Source organism: Mandrillus leucophaeus, unplaced genomic scaffold (genome assembly GCF_000951045.1).
Source record: "Mandrillus leucophaeus isolate KB7577 unplaced genomic scaffold, Mleu.le_1.0 Scaffold9, whole genome shotgun sequence".
Lineage (NCBI taxonomy): Eukaryota > Metazoa > Chordata > Mammalia > Primates > Cercopithecidae > Mandrillus > Mandrillus leucophaeus.
Window position 1 is genome coordinate 5567405 of NW_012109807.1, and position 20078 is coordinate 5587482.

A 20078-nucleotide genomic window follows, 5' to 3' on the forward strand; every position below is an offset into this window, starting at 1 on the left:
CGGGTGGGTTTCAGCGCCCGGGCCCCTGGCCCCGCCGCGGGGCGCACGGAAAAACCGGAGAACCTGCGGGTTTTGTCCTGGCGAGCCACATCCTGGTGTGTTTTGGCGACTTGAAGACCTCCCTAGTTCGCGGGAGTAGCGGGAAGAGCCCTCCTCGCGTTAATTATGCAATAAGAAGGCGTCCTTGTACGGGATACTGTGACCCGCGGAATTATTGATACTTGTGCGAGCCTACGATTTACTTCTTTCATCCTTGGCTGAGAATTTGCCTTTGTAATTGTCGATGGAGAGAGGAAGAAAGGGTTCCGCTCGGGCCCAAGGAGCATGCTGAGGAGGGCAGGGAAGAAGGAGCATGTGCAGCCTCAGTGCGAGGGGAGGCAGGGGTGGGGATGCACGTTCCCTGCCTGACGGGCCTCGGGGTGCCCAGAGCCTCTGATCTTCGCTGTCAGGAGGCCTGTCCCAAGTTGGAGGTTGAGGCATGCAGTTCTGCACTTCTGGCTGGGAAGGTGAACCAGGTTTTCCAAAAACTGTCATTTTTGCTTTCCAAGTCTGCAAGGCAGGAAAGGGTTGGGCAGTGAATGGAAAGCAGTGCGGCCAGGTTCTGGTTAGCTCAGCGGCAGGACTGTCATAAAGGTTTTTTTTTTTTTTTTTTTTGGTCTGAAAACCGGAGTCTGGGGCTTTGGGCCATGAGGAGTTGGGTTATTGCATTGCTTGGAGTGCCAGAGTGAGACATGTCTCAGACGCTGTTAAAATTAGGCAGCTCAGTTTAGCTCTGGCTCTCTGATCACCAACCACCTCCTCCTTCACTCTTTTCAGTGACTGGGTTAAAAAGAAAAGACACAAAGGGAGAAGTGGTCTTTCCCCTTCCCTCCCCGTTATAATTAGAGCTTAGTCCATCTTGGCTCAGAATTGGAATTCAGAATTCAGAATTGCTCTTGACCCTGAAGAATAGAATCTCAAAGAAATACCTGAGCGGAAAATTCTTTCCTTCGCTGAAATGAAAATTGGGGTGTTTGCAAAACTGAACAAAGAAAGGAAAGAATTTGTAAACATCACAGGCAACTTGCAGTTATATTCGGATCATTTTTCAGTGTTTGAGGAGTTCATACAATAAAAAGGTGGGAGAGAGCCAGGAATGGAAACAGGGGAGAGAGGTGATTGCAGGACCTTAGAGACTGCAGAAACCCAGGAGTTCATTTTCTTTTCATACACGTCTGGATAACGTGGATGTGAGGACCATCAAATGCCGTACATGTTGTTTCTGACAATGATGGTCTACATATACAACAGTGGTCCCATAAGACTATACTACCTTATTGTTACTCTACCTTTTCCAATTTTAGATACACGAATACTTACCATTGTATTACAGATGCTTACAGCATTCAGTACAGTAACAGCAGTACAGGTTAGTAGCCCGGGAGCAATAGATGATTCCATATAACCTAGCTTTGTGATCAGCTGTGCGATCTAGGTTTGTGTAAGAACACTCTGATGTTTGCAGAAGAACATCGCCTACCGACCCGTGAACGTATCCCTATTGTTAAGTGATGAATGACTGTATATAAAGCTTGATCTTTCAATCGGCGTAATAGGAAATTGCTTTTAATTTTAGCATTGAGTTCTCAGAGTAAAGGGAGGCAGAGAGAGACCCTGCTGCATGTGTCCCAGTCAGCTTGGGCTTTGTTGTATGTTAAATGAGTTGTATGTTTATTTTTGGTAGATCACCTAAATCCGTGGTCTCTCTAATTCCATGAATTTGGCTTGTTTCTGGTTATTTATGATATGACATTTGGCTAGAATTTTCCAGGTGCTAAAGGTGTAAGGAGCACAAAAATCTAGAGAACATTTTGCATTGGAAGAATTGATCATCTTATATAGGAATCCTTTACCTAGTTCAAACATGTGAAACGGGCATAATTGGATTTGATTATTTTTGCTACAAAAAAATGTTTCATTTTTCAACCTGAGTTACATGGAAGAGTCTTTTAAACAGCTAGTGGTTTTGGTACATTTAGAATATTCATTTACCAAGAAATCCAAATATAGCCTGCCTTTGTAAGAGACCCATTCTGCCAAATATATTTGAATCATCAAAATGGTTAACTATTTCCTTCCTAAGTATAAACCAAGTTGTATTAAGTAATTTGATCTTGTAACTTTTAATGATGCTTTTTTTTTTTTTTTTTTTTTTTTTTAATTTTCCTATCCAGTGACAAGAGGAACCAAGAACCTCAGTTCAGGGGAAACACAGCAAGGAAATGTGAGCCCCAGGCTGCAGAAGGTACGCGAAGGAGAATGTGAGCTCATCAGTTATTTGAGCATGCTGTTCAGTATTGTTACTGCCTTTTTTCTTGCCTGTGCAGATTTTAAACTTTTGATTAGAAGTATGTAAATGTACGCTTAGAAACGTTTCCTTAAATGTAATAATAGGAGCGTGCTCTGAGTCTGGGATTATGTGAGTTAGTACCTGCTGAGACCTGTGCCTGGCACGGAGTGAACCCCATACAGGTGTTTACTGTATATTATTGTTCATGAAAACCTGTCTTAACTACAGGTATATTTCTCATTCGACAGTTAAGAATATGTTTTCATTCTCCTAAGGGTAGTTAATCGTTCCAAGGCGGTAAATTGTAAGGATGACAACAGAGAAGACAAAGGAAATTTCTGAACGCAGATTGAGAGAAATCTTTACTGTGAATTTGAAAGTTTCAGTGACATGCAATAGAACTTTATAGTATAAACTCATATGCCACACTTTGCATTATGAAGTTGTAATTTAATGATTCTAATGATAGGGTGATGCATTGTAATTCAGAACATGCTCAGGGTTGACGGTGAAATGTCCCCGTTTCTGCAGCCCTGGTCTGTCTAGTTCTCATCTCCCCTGTCATCCTCCTGGGGTTACCAGCTCCTTGTACATTACCAGGGTTTTTTTTCTGTGTGTGTGTGTGTGTGTGAAGTTCCTTTTAGAGTCTAGCTGTGTTTTAAAAGTTGAGCCCTGGATATGTGATCCCTGGTGTGTGTATGAGGTGAGGTTGTCAGTCAAGGGCCTCCTCATCTGACCCACGCCGTCCCTGCTTGCCCACTCTGCGTGAGGAACACTGGCCTTCTTGCCACTTTTGGAATTCTGGGACCCAGACCACAGTCTTTGCCCCGGGGTCTGCGTGGCTTGCTCCCACACTCTGTCCTGCCTTTTCTCAACATGTCCTGCCCATGCCCTTGTTTATTAGCCACTACACCTGCCACCTGGCTTGATCATATACATGGATCACTTGATTTGTCTATGGCCCATCTATGTCTGTTAGAAGGAAGCACTGTGAGACCAGGGAATGTGTGTGGCTGTATCCCCAGAGCCTAGCGCAGCCCCAGCTCAGAGGAGGGCTTTGGTAAATATTGCTGAATGAAAGAATGTCTGGAAAAAGACTGGTTAAGCAGAGTGAAGTGGGCTTATTTACCGTGGGACTTTTCAGAACCTTTACTAAGTGAACGCGCATATTAGAAGTGGGGCCTGGCAGGTGGGAGGCAAACTCATCAGCGGAGTAAGAAAGGCACTGTGCTTCTTCATGACAACTCAGACGTGGGGAAAAGCTGCTGGCAGGAATGGTATTGGCAGCTGAGCAAAATGAATTTACAAGTTTCCTTTTCGAAATGCAGGGGAGGAAGGATTTGCATCAAGAGATGGTAATAGTAACATTTCCATTGTTAGTAATTACAAACATGTACAATGTGTGCTATTTTTCTTTTATTGAAGGTGAGGAAGGGGGAAGATGAGGGTGTGGATTCTTCCTTCCCTGACCCTGCTTTCCCCATAAGGCCTTAAGTTCTTCAGCTGCCAGTTCAGCCTTGTGGGATGAATTGAGGAACCAAATCCTCTGGCTGCGTTTCAGATCCTGACATCCTTACTAGTGAAGATCCCATTTAATGACTGGAAGTAGGAAAGCTCTGAAGATGGATATGCAGATTCTAGGGGTCGGGAAAGGCTCTCTTCAGGGCCTGCGCAGTTACCCTGACTGGAGGGCGTGCAGGGGCTCAGCTTCCGCTCCCACCATTAGCTCCAGAGGCACTTTGGGAGTTGTCTTGGCTCCTTGAACAAAGGGGAGTTAATTACAGAAAATGCCAGGCTTTTTAAAGGCCATTTGTCACCTGGCTGTAGGGAGAGCAGCAGCCCTGGCAGAGCCCTGAGGAAGAACTCCTCATGGCAGGCCCCAGGCCCCTTGTAGATGAAATAATGAGCCTTGGTGGTGTCATCCCCAGGTAGGAGGCAAACCCCATGATGCAATTCTTTATTCAAAGAAACAATGCAGAGAATAGGACGGCCTTAGAGGAGCTGGGGTGAAGTGAATTTGGAATGCCTCTCTTAAAAAAAAAAAAATGGGGCAGAGTTTTGTGTTGTTTTCCAAAGTCAGACAAAGCCTAATTCTACAGAGTCTAGTTACCCATAGATGGGAGGGCTGGAAAGGAGAGTAAGATAAAGGCAGTGATGGAAGGTCTTAGATTCTAATTAAACCTCTTTTAGCTGTGTATTTGGAACGTTTGTAATTCAGAGCATCAATAGACTCTCGTTGACTAGACGCTTTTTTGCTGCCAATTTTCCTTCTTAAGATGGAAGGAGGTGGTGGGAGAATGGCATTTATGCCAGAATGCCTAGAGTCTGCATTTTAACAAGATCCCCAGGGGCATTCATGTCGGCATTAAAATTTAAGAAGGGCTGAGGTCCTGGACCAGCAATTCTCAGCCCCAGCTGCTCATTAGAGTCACGAACAGAGCTTTAAAAGAATGCGTAGGTACTGCCTCCAGAGATCTGTGTTGTCTTGGCTGGGGTATTCTCGGGGCGCGGGGTGTCACTGTGTTTCTTGAAAGTTTCCCAGGTGTCCAGCCAGGGCTGTGATCCACCACCCCAGACATAAAGCCAGACACCTTCAGATGTCGAGATTCGGAAGGCACATCATCCCGAAGCAAATGACACCACGCTTAGCTGGACACACCGCTCTTTAGGATTGATCAAAACCCCCCACGTCAGATAATGTGGATCCTCCTAGCTCATCCGCTGGCTTCCAGAGCCACAGCCAGAGATGATGGGATGTGGAGCACCCAGCCGGGGTTGCTCGTGTCCCGTTAGAATTCTCCCTCCTCCATGAATGGAAATGACCTTGAGACCGGGCCGTTGCTGAGTGGACATTTGCTTTTTGCACCTTTCATTGTGCTGCCGAAGAAATTGTTTCAAAATTTAAATCAGATCATGACATCACCACCCCTCTTTTCAGGTAAAACTCTCTTCAGGGGCTCCCATTGCTTGCAAGGAAAACACCGTAATAGCTCTGGAAGGCCCCATGTTGTCTGGCCTGCATCTGCCTCAGCCTGTGCCCGGAACTCCAGCCACATGGGCCTGCTTTTAGTTACTCAGAGGCCCCTTCCCTTGGCCTGGAACCCTGCCCTTCACCTTAGGTGACTGTGCTGGCCCCAACCACTCTGCCCAAGGCACATCCCCTTGTATTTTCTCCCCACAGCACCATGTGCCTCTCACACAATCAAGTACCACTCCTCAGATAGATTCTTTCTTCGTGTGGGCCTGTTAGACGACAGGCTCCATAAGGACAAGACCTGTGTGTATGTTTGGTTAGGGACTCAGGGTCATATCCTTGGCAGCTGTTTTACTGGATGAATGAATAAACTGGATACTGGATAATGAATAATGGCTTGAAGTCATTAGTTTTAGGCTATTTTGTCCTTAAACTTGTATGCACATACATACCTGTTCGTGTTTGAGCACTGGATTTTGTAAACTGTAGAGATACTGGACCTGAGGTATTTTGAGAGAGGACCGGGCTGTAGTCTTACTGGTTCTGATTGGCTCATGTGGGATGTGACTTGTAGAACAAGTCCCAGTTTTCTAAATTTTTAACTAGTCCGGGTGCAGTAGCTCACACCTATAATCCCAGCGCTTTGAGAGACCAAGGCAAGTGCATCACTTGAAGTCAGGAGTTCAAGACCAGCCTGGCCAACATGGTGAAACCCCATCTCTACTGAAAATACAAAAATTTGCCGAGCGTGGCATGACTGTAATCACAGCCACTCAGGAGGCTGAGGCAGGAGAATCGCTTGAACCCAGGATGTGGAGGATGCAGTGAGCCAAGATCGCCCCACTGCACCCCAGCCGGGGCAACAGAGAGACACCCGGCCTCAAAACAAAAAACAAAAAAAAACTTATTACAAATATTTTAAGTATGAATTGTATAAAGTACAAAAAGACCTCTTACTGTCCTCTCATGATTTTATTCTATGTATTATATATATGTATGTGTTTGTATATGTATGTAATCGTATCTCACACATACGTGATTTTCTTTTTTTTTTCTTGAGACGGAGTCTTGGTCTGTCGCCCAGGCTGGAGTGCAGTGGCCAGATCTCAGCTCACTGCAAGCTCCGCCTCCCGGGCTTACACCATTCTCCTGCCTCAGCCTCCTGAGTAGCTGGGACTACAGGCGCCTGCCACCTCGCCGGGCTAGTTTTTTGTATTTTTTTAGTAGAGACGGGGTTTCACTGTGTTAGCCAGGATGGTCTCGATCTCCTGACCTCGTGATCCGACCGTCTCGGCCTCCCCAAGTGCTGGGATTACAGGCTTGAGCCCCTGTGCCCGGCCACGTGATTTTTTTTAACAAGTGGGATCATACATTCCATCCTGCAACTTGTCTTTTTTGTTTACTGGTACATCTTGACACTTTAGATATGGATCTATGTCATTGGCTTGCCTTTCAGCATAGAGTTTTATTTAAAATGAAAACGTTTTTGGACTTTGGCATGATTTCCTAACCCCCCCAACCAATGTGTTTTAAGTAGTAAGTGTATTTGAATGCATATACATGCTGTGGCTTAGATCATTTTCTTTCCAAGTAATACTGAAGTCCTCATAGCATTTGGTTGTTTTCTAGTCTCGGTTAATGGATATGAAACATGGAACTGCTCTGTGGAGACTGGAGAAATATTTTGAGGTTGAAAGGGGGCCTCATTCTTGGAAAAGCCCGGAGACCCTCAGGGAGAGGGTTGGGCAGGCTGCCTCCTGAAGTACCTTTCCACGTTCCTGAATTCTAGCAAGTTGCTCAGTTGACACAGTCATTTAGCAAATAGTGATTGTTGGCTCGTGGTATGCCAGGCACTGCTGTCCGGACCAACATGAGCTCACGTTTTGCAAGGAGAGCAAATGGCACACAGCGAGAGCATGTGGGCTGTGCTAGGTGCAGTGGAGGAAGTGGAGCCAGGTCAGGCGGCGCAGAGCAGTGCTGGGGGTGCCACCTGGGTGGTGATGAGGCACAGCTGACTCTTCCTCTGCTGCCCACGGGAAAGGGAGCAGGCCCTGCTCACCCCGAGTGTACAAGAAGCCCAGTGACTGAGAGCGGCTCCTCAAAGAGCTCCCTCCTGGACTCCACAGTGACTGCCCACAGGCTCTGTGGCCTGCAAGGGGCCCTACAGCCCGATATGGGAATGCTGGCAGGCAGATGTGCTTGAAATGCTGATAGGGGTCTGGGGTGTAATGCTCTTCTCAAGAGAGTGGCTTTGGCAGGGCTAGGGTTTTGCTCCTGAAGCTTTGCAAATCCACAGCCCCCACTGGAGTCTCCACATGTCCTGGCACCATCCCGGGGACAAGAAGCAGGGAATAAGCAGGGGAAGGAGGTGGGAACCCTGCAGTCCACCCTTCTCCTGTCCTAATGGAGTGGCCAGGGAAGGGGAGACTCTCTGTATATCTTAGTTTGGTAAGAGTTTGCAGAAGTCAAGTTAAAAATGGATTTTTTGAAAATGAAATACCCATCTGAAGGAACACATTGGATGGTACGTTGTAAGTTGCATGATTGTTGAGAAGGTGTTCTGACTAATGCGTATGCAGGTAGCTGTTTATTCTCGTGGATGAAAAATGGGAGCCCGAAGAGCGCTTCGGTGACACACCCACAGCCACCTAGCTAGGGAGAGGGTGAGTGCAGACCAGTCCCTGACCCCCAGTCCGGGTGAAAGAAGCTAAGAGCTCCTGACTTTAAATGAAAATCCAGTACTTAGGAAGGCAAACATGGCTTCAGGATAGCGCGCCTTTCCGTTTTCGGCTCGCGCAGGTGGCGACGTCCTATCCCTGGGCCAGCCGGCTTCCTGGACAGCAGCAGAGGGGCTCTTCGTTTCCAGGTGAGGCTTCATCATCTTCCCGCTTTACCTGCAGACATGAGCTCAGTGGGCGAAATCGTATTAGATCCCCTCAGAAGACTAGTTCCCATTGGAAAGATTTGATTCTTAAACTATAAAAACCTCCCAAGTGCTGCCCCAAGGCAGGGCAAGGGTGCTTGGGGGTTGGAAGCCCGGAGGCAATGAGCAGGGCAGGCAGTGGAGTTGCCGGGTCCTCCCACCACGTGCTCTGCAGTCAGGCATCATGTGCAGGACGGAGGCAGTGCCTCTTATCACTCTTCCCTCTTTCATAGCCCTGAGCCTAGGAGAGGGTGGGATGTAAGTCCCAGGATACTCAGAGCCAGGACCTCTCTGTTCAGAATTGCATGCAACCTGCTTGGTACATCCTGTTCTTTTTACTCCCTCCCGAACCCACTCTGGTGCCTCTGCTGCCCGGTTAGAAACAGTCTGCAGCTGGCATTTTTCAGGGGGGTGCTCTCACTGTGACCGATGAGGATGGATCCCCCTGAGTGCACTGTCTTACAGGGATGAGCTCAGTGGACTCGGTACTGCTGGGCCCTGCATCCTCTGGCCACGGTCTAAGCCTCAGTTTCTAGAAGGGAAGTTGCTGGAATAAGAGTATGTTTTGTTTTTTCTGTCTCCCTGGGGCAGACCATACTGTGGCATTAATTTCTGGCAACCACACTGAGAAGGTTGTAGATTAAGCAGGAAAATCATGAAGAGTGCCAAGGGATTGGTCAGTTTTTACTGGGGGTCTGCACCAGGCCAGGTGGGTGCTGGTTTTTTGTCTTCATTGTCTCATTTAATCCTCATGGCCACTCTGGGAGGAGGAGGGCCTTCTATTAGAGATGGGACGTTGAGGCTTAGAGAGGTTGAGTGACTTACGGAGTCACAGAGCTCACACGTGTGAGCAGGGATTTGAACCAAGTCTGGGGCTCTTCACTTTGTGCCTCACCGCCTCTGACAAAGAGTGGTGGAAGGAGGAGGGGATTATGGGATGGAGACAGGAGACAGGACAGCTGGCTTCCAAGGAATTTGGCATGTCCCCTGCTGGGTGGTGTTGCTGGTAAACTACAGTATGCTCGGTTAAATCCGAAGTTCAGAAAACAACACATTTATGTTTGTTTTTTTTTTTTTTTTTAGTATAAGTATATGCAATACTTAGGACTTTATACTAGAAAAAACCCTGAAATTAAACCTAACTGGGTATCCTGTGTTTTCATTTGTTCAACCCGACTTGGGGAACCCTGGAAGGATGCTGGGCCTAATATCTGGGCAGAAAAAATACTGGTTTGGGAGCGGGGGGGTATAAGTGTGTCTCATGCAATATTTAGGTTATACTTACACTAAAATTTTATGTTGTTTATCTGAAATTTAATCTTAACTTGTGGGGTGTGTCCTGTATTTTTATTTGTCTAATCAGGCAACCCTATTGGTGATCCCAGGAGACACCCGAAGCCTTATACACGGGCACCTGAGTGTGGCTCATGAGCCATTCGGAGAAAACCCAGGCAGCTTGGCAGGTGGTGAGCTCCCCACTGCAGGCTGTATTCAGGTGTGGCCGGATAAACACGTGGTGGGTGTGTCACAGAACGTATTTGCATTCCAGATGCCTGGTTCCAGTGAAATTCTAGGATGTAAATGTTGAGACCAGGAGGAGAGTGATTTACCTGGGTCTTCCTGGAGCTCTGAGCCACGCAGGGTTGGGAAGCTCTCTCTGAAATTACTTGCCGTCAGCACCGTGTTGAGGGGACCGCTTCTCCCTGCCATGCAGAAGTGATGGATGGCCTCAGTCCGTTGGTGGAAGCCAGCTCAGCCCAGGGTCATATCTGTACGTGGAGAGCTTTGGCTTGAAGAAGCACTGCGTTAAAGGTGAAATGAAACACACTTTCTTGTGTCACCTGCCAAGAACTGACAGTGACTTCCCAGTTCTTTATGTGCCTCCTGCAGCAGAGTGTGGCTTCTGTGCCAGGCTGAGGACCGACATGCCCCGTGTTGCTCCCTGGCTGTGATAGCATGAAAAACACCCACCTCAGTGTTCTACCCAGTCCGTTGCTGGCGAGTGGGCAGAGGCGAGAAGCATCAGTGTTCATTCGTTTGCTTTTTTAGAGCTTCTCTAGGTGTGGCTACATCTTGTCAACCAGTCAGAATTTTAAACACAGCCAGCTCATAATTGCCCCAGCATGGCTTCTGCCCACTGTGAACGACCCTCAGCTACGGCCTAGTCCTTGGCAGGCCTCTTCCTGCCACCTGCTTCCAGGCCGTCGTGGGAGCTCACTGGGACCTTAGCCTGGGCCCAGCAGGAGTCAGGGAGCAAATGTGCAAAGGAGTCTTATTCTGTGTTCCAAAAACACACAGAGGTGGTCTTCTCTCTTTATCCTGTCTCTCCATTAGGGTGTTCTAAATTTGATTTTATTATTGAATCCATCATTTATATCATTAATTCAATGTGGAATGTTAAGTTAAATGCCAAGTGAAGCTACCTTATTGTAGCAGTGGGAAAAAACGGAAATATTTGTGCTGACACTTACTGACGGAAATCACCTGCCGTCTTCACTCCTCTTTGTTGACTTGATGTATTTGTAAGCAGCAGGGGCGTCTTGCTTGTGTTTTCCAGGAAGAGTCAGTGAATGGCTGCAGTGTGACAACATGCACCACCAGTGGCTGCTGCTGGCCGCGTGCTTTTGGGTGATCTTCATGTTCATGGTGGCTAGCAAGTTCATCACGTTGACCTTTAAAGACCCAGATGGTAGGTATGCCTCGTGGCGGAATGAATTTTGGCTAATTCAGACCTTGCTGCAACACTGTTCCTAGGTACATGCACAGATGATGTCTGTCACAGAGTCAGAGGACTCTCATGCCAGCAGGGACCTTGGAGGTCATGGCCTCCGTTCCGTCATGTTACAGAGGTGCGAGGGGAGGTGAGAGGGAGGGGCTGGAGGGTCTTTTCAAGCATCTCCTCTGGAGGAAGGAAGGTGCTCTCTGTGGCTGAGGCCTGGGTGGTGCCTGAGGAGCAAGGAGCAGGGCCTCCTCCCAGCAGCGCAGTGGCCATATGCCTTGCAGCCGGGTGCCTCTCAGGCTCGCAGTTAGAAATTCTCTCTGCCTCTTGTCATCATGAGAGGTGCAGCCTCAACTGCTCGGCATGGCCACATGTGTGAAGGTCACCCTCCGTGCAGTGGAGGGGGGTCATTTAAATGTATGTCTTCAGGTTGTCTTGGAGGCTTTTTTAGCTCTACTGAACATAGGTATTCAGATGAGGACGGATACAGAGCGCCAAGCTGGGTCTCAGAATTGCTGATTCTACTTCGTGCTCTTGTCATCGGCTTGTCTGCATCACAATGTTTCTCCTGCCACATGGACACCCTGCCTGCTCCGGCACCGCCCGTGATTGCCCTGAGCAGGGTGAGGCGCTCTGTGGTCTGTGGAGTGCTGGATATGTCCAAAGAGGTGTGTGAGGTGCTTTCCAGCCCCGAGGCCACTTCATTCAGTGGCCAAGCAGGCGAACACGAGGAGGCCAGACACATGTAGTCATTGAAATCCTCATTCACGCCGTGGATTGGCCCATTCCTTCAGGCTGATGGGGAGATACTGGGGAACGTAGGTGAGCACAGCATCTTTCCTCTGCACTGCGCTTTGTGTGTCCTCCTGCCGATAGTGGCCTTGGGAAGGGGCAGCTAGGGATGCCTCCGTGCCAGCAGTCTTTCCTGGAGGCTGCACTGACCTGTGTTGTCTGTGTGACTGTGGGGAACGGCCCCTGCTCCACCCCACAGAGCTCCCAGGCACGTCCCTGGCTGTGTCAAGGGCTGCCCCATGTCCTACACCTCCTGCCCCATCCTCTCTCTGCCCCACCCTGTCTGCAGAGGGACAGCAAGGTCAGAAGGGAGGTCTGCAGGGAAAAGAGGGACACCCTGAAATTAGCCCGCATGGTGGTTCTCCCCGTGACAGTTGTTGGGTCCTGATTGGCTGTCATTGCATGTCCCACCTCATCCCCCAGGAGCCCTCGAGAGAAACCTGTGAGGTGTGCACAGCCTCGGGAGGTGGTATTACACCTACAAGTATCTGGGCAGGTGTCACGGAGCATGACAGCTCACACCCAGGACTCGGGGTTCCGTCAGCAGAGCCAGGGTCGATGCTTGGAATGTTGCTGGAATGTGAGACGATGATCTCAGTTTGACAGTTTGGACATTTTCCGTGGCAGCTTCAGCCCAGTGACATGCCACTGAGAGATCCCTCCTGAAGCCCTAGTGCCGTGGTTCTCATCCCCGCAGCACTTCAGAGTCACCTGTGGGATTTTACAAACCTGCTGTGCGTGAGACCCAGTGGAGGAGAACCCCAGGGGTGCGGCCAGTTGAGAAGCACAAGTGGAGATGCTAGCTGGAGCACGGAAGAGAAGCAGAGCTCTGAGAATAAGAAACAGGTGTTACTCGGGATGCTCCTAAATGTCGCCTCCTGGTGTGGAAGGCACTCAAAAGCCAGGTCATGAGGTTAAATTGTTTATGGTTTATTTTGCTTAAAAAAGTAGGAGTAGATGTGATACATTTTAGTGAGACTTCTATCGGTAATAGTGAAATAAGACATGTGCCTTTGTGTGTTACTGTTACCTGGCAGAATGGCCTCTAAAGAATGCGGTGCTTCCCAGCGGCGTCTGGTAGGTGAGGTCTCATTCTCCCTTGATGTATCGAGTTTCGTGCTGATTGTTTTCAGTGTAGACACTGATCCTGGAAGGTAAGCAGGGGTGGGCCCAGTTAGAAAAAAAGCAAGTGTAGGCGTGGAGCAGGGTTTTGTGAAGAGGAGAAAAGGAGTGGTAGGGAGTGTTAGAAGATAAAACCTATGAAGAAAGATGAAGGGCTTTCGGATTTTATACCTGGAGAGGGACACCGCAGCCAGCGGTCCTTAATCCTGCCCATGAGATCCTTCCAGCCGGCTGCCTGAAGGCGAGTGGAAGGGGGCGTTTCCCCTGCCCTGTGAGATCTGGTGTTGTGGCGTGTGGGTGCTGGGTCACTGAGATGGGAGAGCTGCCCCGGACCCCGAGGCAGGGGGTGCTGGTGCTGAGGATGCTGTTGGCCGCATAGTGTCCAGTGAACTCAGCGAGAATCCTCTGTCGTGGGCTCACTCCAGTTGCGGGGTGGCCGCCACGGCACTACCCAGCCTGCTTCACTCACGTGGGATGTTACCTAATTGTCCCAAAGTACCTGGTTAGGATCTTGAAGGTGGATGTCCGCCGGCCGAGTTCTGGATGCAGGATGCCAGCTGACACGCAGCATCTTGCCAGTGCACAACGACGCTGGGCTGAAGCATCAAGAGCATTTACACTTAGAGCCTGCCCTACAGGCGTCAGAGAGGCCCTGGGCTGGGGTGGTGTAGGCCTCTCCCCTGGAGCCCGCCCCTCCAGCACTGTGTTTAGAGAGTGTGCCCCGGAGCCTGGATCTTGGGCAGCACAGGAAACCCAAAGGGTTGTGTAACCCAAACCCAAACCCAAAGGGTTTGTAAACTTGTGGCCATAAAGGGTTTTTCACGTGTTGGAGTTTATTTCACACACGTTCACGGTGTTTTTGGTTATGAACCGGAAGCCCATTGTGAAGTGTCACGACGAGGAAATAACAGACGCAGCAGTGTCCTCAGCGGGGAGTTCCATTTCCTGGAAAGTGCGTGGAGAAGCCTTGGCCTCAGTGCTCCCGGGCTGCCCTGTCCTCTGGGACAGGGCCGGCCTCAGAACCCCGGTCAGTGGTGTGCGTGTTCTTCTCACCTACCTGCCTTTCCCGGTTTCTCCTGCCACCGGAGCCCCTGGGAGGAGCATGGCTGTCTTGAGTTGCTGTTTAAAGCAACACTTTTTTTAGTGTTACAGTTTCTGTTCAGCTCAGCAGTGGAGCCAGTGATATTTGTGGCAATGATTTATCCTCAGTTAGCAAATTTCAGTATCGTATTGAACTAGGATCAGGTGTTGTAACTAGATTTTCTCGTAGGAATATAAATCCCCCTCAGTGAAGGGAATGTGATGGAATCATATGGCGAGACTCAAAATGACGCCCTTGTGGACCTGGTTTGTGTGTGTAGGCGCCGGCTTTTCCTCTCTCCTGGTTGACCTCCTCATCCGTTCTGAGCCTCTGGAGGGCAGAGCCTGTGATGTGAAGGTCTCTGCAGCCTTGACCATCTTTGCGTGTGTTTATTTGCCGTCTGTGGATACTCCCCAGTGAGATGTCTGGGTGTGTCGTACCTGTTTTCTAATTGGATTGGTTGCTTTTTTAATTGTTGAGTTTTGAGGGTTCTTTATATATTTTAGATAGGAGTCCTTGGTCAGGTAAGTAGTTTGTAAATATTTTTTCCCTGTCTGGAGCTTGTCTTTTCCTCCTCTTCAAATGGGCTTTCACAGTGCAGATTTTCTCCTTGGTTGTTTTTTTAAAAAGATTGTTGGTTTCGTGTTTCACATTCTGGTCTGTGATCCACTTTGAGTTCACTGTTGAATAAGGGGTGAGGTTTGGATCGAGGTTTGTTCCATGTATGGATGTCCAGGTGCTCCAGCACCATTTGTTGAACAGACCGCCCTCCTCCGCCGAATGGCTTTTGGGGCTTTGTCAAAAGGCATTCCAGCGTCTTTGAGAGCTTCTATTTCTGGGGCCTCTGTTCTGTGCCATCCACCTGTGCACCTTTTCCTTTTAGAGAAGACATTCAACTTCTCTGTCTTCCAGTGTACAGTGCCAGACAGGAGTTTCTGTTCCTGACAACCATGCCGGAAGTGAGGAAGTTGCCAGAAGAGAAGCACATTCCTGAGGAACTGAAGGTGGGCACAGCCAGGCCGTGGTCCTTGTCCCCTCGAACACGGCACGGGGAGCTGGCCTTCCCCTGTGGCCGGTTCCGCTTGTCATCACATCTGCGTTAGAGCCTTTTCCTGTGTTACTTCTCCATGTTTAGTTCACTGTGTTAATTTCCATTTGGGGGAGGCAGAGGCCGGGTCTATTTTTGTGCTCCTCACAGAGCTCGGTGCATCAGGGCTGCTCTGTCACTGTTGGTTGGGTGGCATTCCTGACCAGGTGAACATGAGCCTCGCCCGGGTAGCCGAGAGTATTGGGCAGGGTCAGGAGGAAACCCGTAGTGGGAGAAGACGTCTCACCAAGTCATGGGATTTTAGATCAAAAGGGGGCCCTGGACAGTAGAGCAACTAATTCAGCCTCCAAATTCTGTGGATGAGAGAACTGAGCCTAGGAAAAAGGCAGATCCTCCACAGTCCCATGGAGTTCCTGGCGGAGCTCAGGCCTGCTCACTTCCACCTAGACCTTGCCTGGCTTGACATTCTGGCTCTGCGTCTTTCTCTGCAGGCTTCTTGTGTACCTAAATTCCTAATCATTCCCTAGCTGGGATGAGGGGTGCACTCTGGAAGGCCTCTCACTTCCTAACCCCCATTCTGGAGCTAGAGGGTCGAAGTTGCAATTGTGCCAGAAGGGATGAAATGGGTACAGCAAGCCCTGAAAATACTTTTAAGCCCAGAATCAAGCCATAGAGATGGGGACAGCTCCTAGCCATGGTTCACAGTGTAAGGACGATAAATTAGAACTCAGTAAACATAGAACACGCACACCAGTCAGAGTAGAGTGCTGCTGGAGGTTACTTCTCGTACGACATTGAGGGAATGGAAGTCAAGTCTGCAGAACTCTGAGACAGCCTAGGTGTTGCTTTTAGGTTGAGGCATCCCAGGGTAAGAAAATAATTTGGATGGGCTACAGAAACAAGACCAGAAAATCCTGTGGAAAATAGGAGAGTGACTTTAATAGGATGGATTTAAAAGGAAATCAGTTACAGGGGTGAAAACAAATGCAGGGTAAGCCTTCGGCAAAGTGTCACAACAAGGTTCCCTCGAGGATGCCACATCCTGTGAGGAAGAGGGCGGTCATCTTGGTGCTCCCTCTCCCTCTCTCCGGGTGGAGGGTGCTCCCGGAGAGATTGCCAGCCTGCAGGAGTCGTTGCAAATAAAAAGACTGCGCCTGAATGTGCTTTACAGTTTGCAGTGTACTTTACTGGGTTTCAATCTCATTGGTCTTCTGAGCCGCCCTCTGAGGTATATTTTTATTCTCAGTTTGCATTTGGGAAACATGAGGCTTAAGGAACTGTGCTCACTGGGTCAGTATCCCCTGGACAGCCAGTTGTGAGCCTGGGCTTTGAACTCAGTTTCCTCTGTGCCCTTCTCTTACCCCCTGCCGCATTCATTCTCATGAGACTCAGATGGGAGGTGAGGGAAGTGGGGGATGTCAGGGGTGATGTCCGCTGAGGCCACATGTCCTTGGGTGACACCAAAACTCAACATGTGTCTTCTCACAAGGAAGGGGATTTATCAACGTGACCAGGTTCCGTAGCTTGCCTTTAAAAGTTTTTTTTTGGCCGGGCGCAGTGGCTCACTCCTGTGATCCCAGCACTTTGGGGGACCGAGGCGGGCAGATCACCTGAGGTCAGGGGTTCGAGACCAGCCTGGCTAACATGGTGAAACCCCATTTCTACTAAAAATACAAAAAATTAGCCAGGTGTGGTGCCATGCGCCTGTAATCCCAGCTACTTGGGAGGCTGAGGTAGGAGAATCACTTGAACCCAGGAAGTGGAGGTTGCAGTGAGCTGAGATCGTGCCATTGCACTCCCGCTTGGGCAACAAGAGCAAAACTTGGTCTCAAAAAAAAAAAAACCTTTATTTTGTGCATGATGTAGCCAAATGTTTGAATGGAAAATAGAAAAGAATATCTATCTTTAAATTGGTTTTGTATATTTCCAAAAGGAAAAAAGAAAACAGTGCTCATTCATAGACACAGTTGAACAGGAAATCTTTTTTCTTTAGCTGGGCATGGTGGCTTATGACGCCTGTAATCCCAGCACTTTGGGAGGCTAAGGCAGGAGAATCGATTGAGCCCAGGAGTTCGAGACCAGCCTGGGCAATATACTAAGCCCTCATCTCTACAGAAAATACAAAAATTAGGTGGTTATGGTGGTGTGTGTCTATAACCCCAGCTACTTGGGAGGCTGAGGTGGGAGAATCACTTGAGCCCAGGAGTTGGAGGCTATAGTGAGCCATGATTGTGCCACTGCACTCCAGCCTGGGTGACAGAACGAGACCTCGTCCCTTAAGAGAAGAATTTTTGTCTTTGTCTTTAATGTTTTGCTCAAAGAAAAGCAATATCTAATATCTTTTTTCTTGTTGTTCAAAGGAAGGCAATATTTAAAAGTGCAGAGTTTTCTCCATTTTCTAAAGGGAACTTGCTGGGACGTGCTCTCCCCTGACGTGCTGCTCTTGAGTGCCATCCATGATCGGGGTTAGGTTTGGAACAGAGGGAGGAGAAGACAGAGGCTTTTTTGGGATAAGTGAGCAAGAGGCGGGATGGATGAGGAAGTGAGGTTAAATGAGACCTGTTCTTCTAAGAGCAAGGAGAGTGCCTGGCGTGGCTCCTGATTTTCTGTGGCGGGCGGAGGGCCCCGGGCAGCCGCTGATGCCCTGTGGGGAGGAACGGAGGCCACTCTGCAAAGGGGCCTCTCGCTTTCAGTGTCTTCATCTTGGAAAGCAGGCAGTCAGGAGCCCCCAGGACGCCCTTCCCACCACCAGGGAGTCCCAGGAAATTCACTTAAACACACGAGGGAGAAAGCATCCTGGCCAGAGGTCATGAGTGTAAGGGAGTTTGGTTACAGTAGATCCACAAAGGAAGAGCTGGGTAGGGGGCATTGAGGGGCGTCCTCTGTCATCCTGATAGTTCCAGCGTCTGCATTCTAGTGTGTTCTAGGAGGCTTACATCTTTCCCATTTTCTAACTGACATTGTCCCCTGGGAGGACAGGTTGTTAAAACTACCCTATAAATGGATTTCCTGGCAAGCCTAGCGCATTTTAAAAGACATAACAAGGACATTTGGGTCCATTCAATACAATTATTTGGAAGGATCGCCTGCTTTGAAATCTTGGGAAGTTCTGTGTAGCTTTAAGAGATGATAGATGTAGCAGCAGAAGCCTTCAAAATGCTGAGAAACAGGGCCACAGCTAGAGGAGGCGGATGGAGTGGTGTTGGCGGAAGCAGCCCTGCTATTCAGGAGTGCCTCGGGATACCCCTGGGGAACAAGGAGGTGTGAGCAGCAAGGGGACTTCAACTCCCCGAGGACAGGGGGCCTCTGAGCAACTTCTGTGTGTACTGGTACATCTCCCTGTGCCCCCTCCAACCCACGCACACACGAGGCGTCTCACGTTATAGGTATTCTCTTAGGTTCTAAAACAGCCCTGAAAAGAAAGGACCAGCATGTAGAATTTGAGCTTTTTCATTTTCTTTCCCCCTAGCCAGAGGATTCCAAACCTTTTACTTTGGTTTTTAATTTTCTTTTTTTTTTTCCCCCCAAGATGGAGTCTTGCTCTGATGCCCACACTGGAGTGCAGTGGTGCGATCTCAGGCTCGCTGTAACCTCCACCTCGCAGGTTCAGGTGATTCTCCTGCTTGAGCCTCCCAGGTAGCTGGGATTACAGGCATGCACCACCACACCCAGCTAATTTTTGTATTTTTAGTAGAGATGGGGTTTCAGTATGTTGGTCAGGCTGGTCTTGAACTCCTGACCTTGGGATCTGCCCACCTTGGCCTCCCAAAGTGCTGGGATTACAGACATGAGCCACTGTGCCCGGCCTTATTTTGTTTCTTAAAGTCAAACTTATCTCCAAAGACGTCCGAGGAACCAAGCTCGCATGCATTTTCCTTGCCCAGCCTGCCGATCAGGCTGGTGGAGAGGCTCTGAGGAAGGCCTCGGGAGGGGGCTGGGGGTAGTGGGTGTCACTCTGTAGAAAGGCAAAGAAGGGAAGAAAAGAGGGCCCCAGATGGAAAGGAGGGGATAGGCCAGCAGGAGCAGCTCTGCTTGACCCGGTCCTGCCTCTTTTAATGGTCCCTGGGCCTCTTCTGCTCCGTGTCACCTGCAGCCAACTGGGAAGGAGCTTCCAGACAGCCGGCTCGTTCAACCCCTGGTCTACATGGAGCGCCTGGAACTCATCAGAAACGTCTGCAGGGATGACGCCCTGAAGAATCTCTCGCACACTCCCGTCTCCAAGTTTGTCCTGGACCGAATATTTGTCTGTGACAAGCACAGGATTCTTTTCTGCCAGACTCCCAAAGTGGGGAACACCCAGTGGAAGAAAGTACTGATTGTTCTGAACGGTGTGTGTGGGTTCGCGGAGTGTCCCTCTGGGAAGGGTCTCGGCGGCCGTGGCTGAGGAGGCTGGGGAGGACGGCCGGGAGGAGTCACACAGGGGCTGATTTCTCCTGAAAGGACTGGTGGCCTTCCAGTCAGGCCTGCTTTTGTGGTTTCCTGTTAGTGTTGTGCCTTAAAAGTTAGGGGGGCTCGTTTAGACACCGATTCTTTTCAAAGGGGCACGGCCACAGTCCGGCTCTCCTTACCTGTCACAGCGGATCCTCACTTTTGGTGGCTTGCCCACCCCCAGGCCCCCCTCCTTTGTCTCTTCAGGTTCCCTGCGCTGATGGTTATGGTCACCCACTGTGTCCCACGTCCCCAGAGCCCCACACTCGCTGAGCCGCCAGGTAGCCTCACGGTTACCCTCTCTGCAATGAGAAGGGCTCACACCATAGATCCTGGGAGGGGAGCCCTGGCCCGGGGCCTGGGGCCTCTTTACCTGCAGACCAAGCGTTCTTTGTCAGCGAGCAGGAAGAAATTGTGCCCCATTTCACACTAAGCATCTGCGTTCAGAGGATTGAGTCAGCTTGCTTCAGGAAACCTGATGTTTGCTAAGGAACAGATTAGATCATCACAAAGTGACCTCATACACGGCAGTTTTGATTACTCACTACTCTTTTTAGAGATGTTTATTTGTTTTAATTCCAATTAGTCTAAACCTATCCTCATAATTATGGGCTCTGCTTATGAAATTTAGCTTCAGACAGAAGTTAGTTCCTGTCAGCAGC

General features: G+C 49.3%; 1 protein-coding gene across 3 annotated transcripts in view; it reads left to right on the forward strand.

Annotated features, from left to right (window-relative positions):
• The first annotated feature begins 6 nt into the window (after positions 1–6).
• Positions 7–20078, forward strand: part of CHST10 (carbohydrate sulfotransferase 10) — a 26197-nt gene continuing 6125 nt past the window's right edge. The window contains exons 1-5 of one of the 3 annotated variants that reach the window (XM_011969599.1): positions 7–95; positions 2214–2284; positions 10784–10915; positions 14853–14944; positions 19082–19316. In XM_011969599.1, the coding sequence (XP_011824989.1) occupies positions 10816–10915; positions 14853–14944; positions 19082–19316 (427 nt within the window). In that variant the 5' untranslated portion in view covers positions 7–95; positions 2214–2284; positions 10784–10815. Of the gene's footprint in view, positions 96–165; positions 507–2213; positions 2285–10783; positions 10916–14852; positions 14945–19081; positions 19317–20078 lie in introns of those variants that run through there. The other 2 variants (XM_011969598.1, XM_011969601.1) reach the window with 2 other exon arrangements.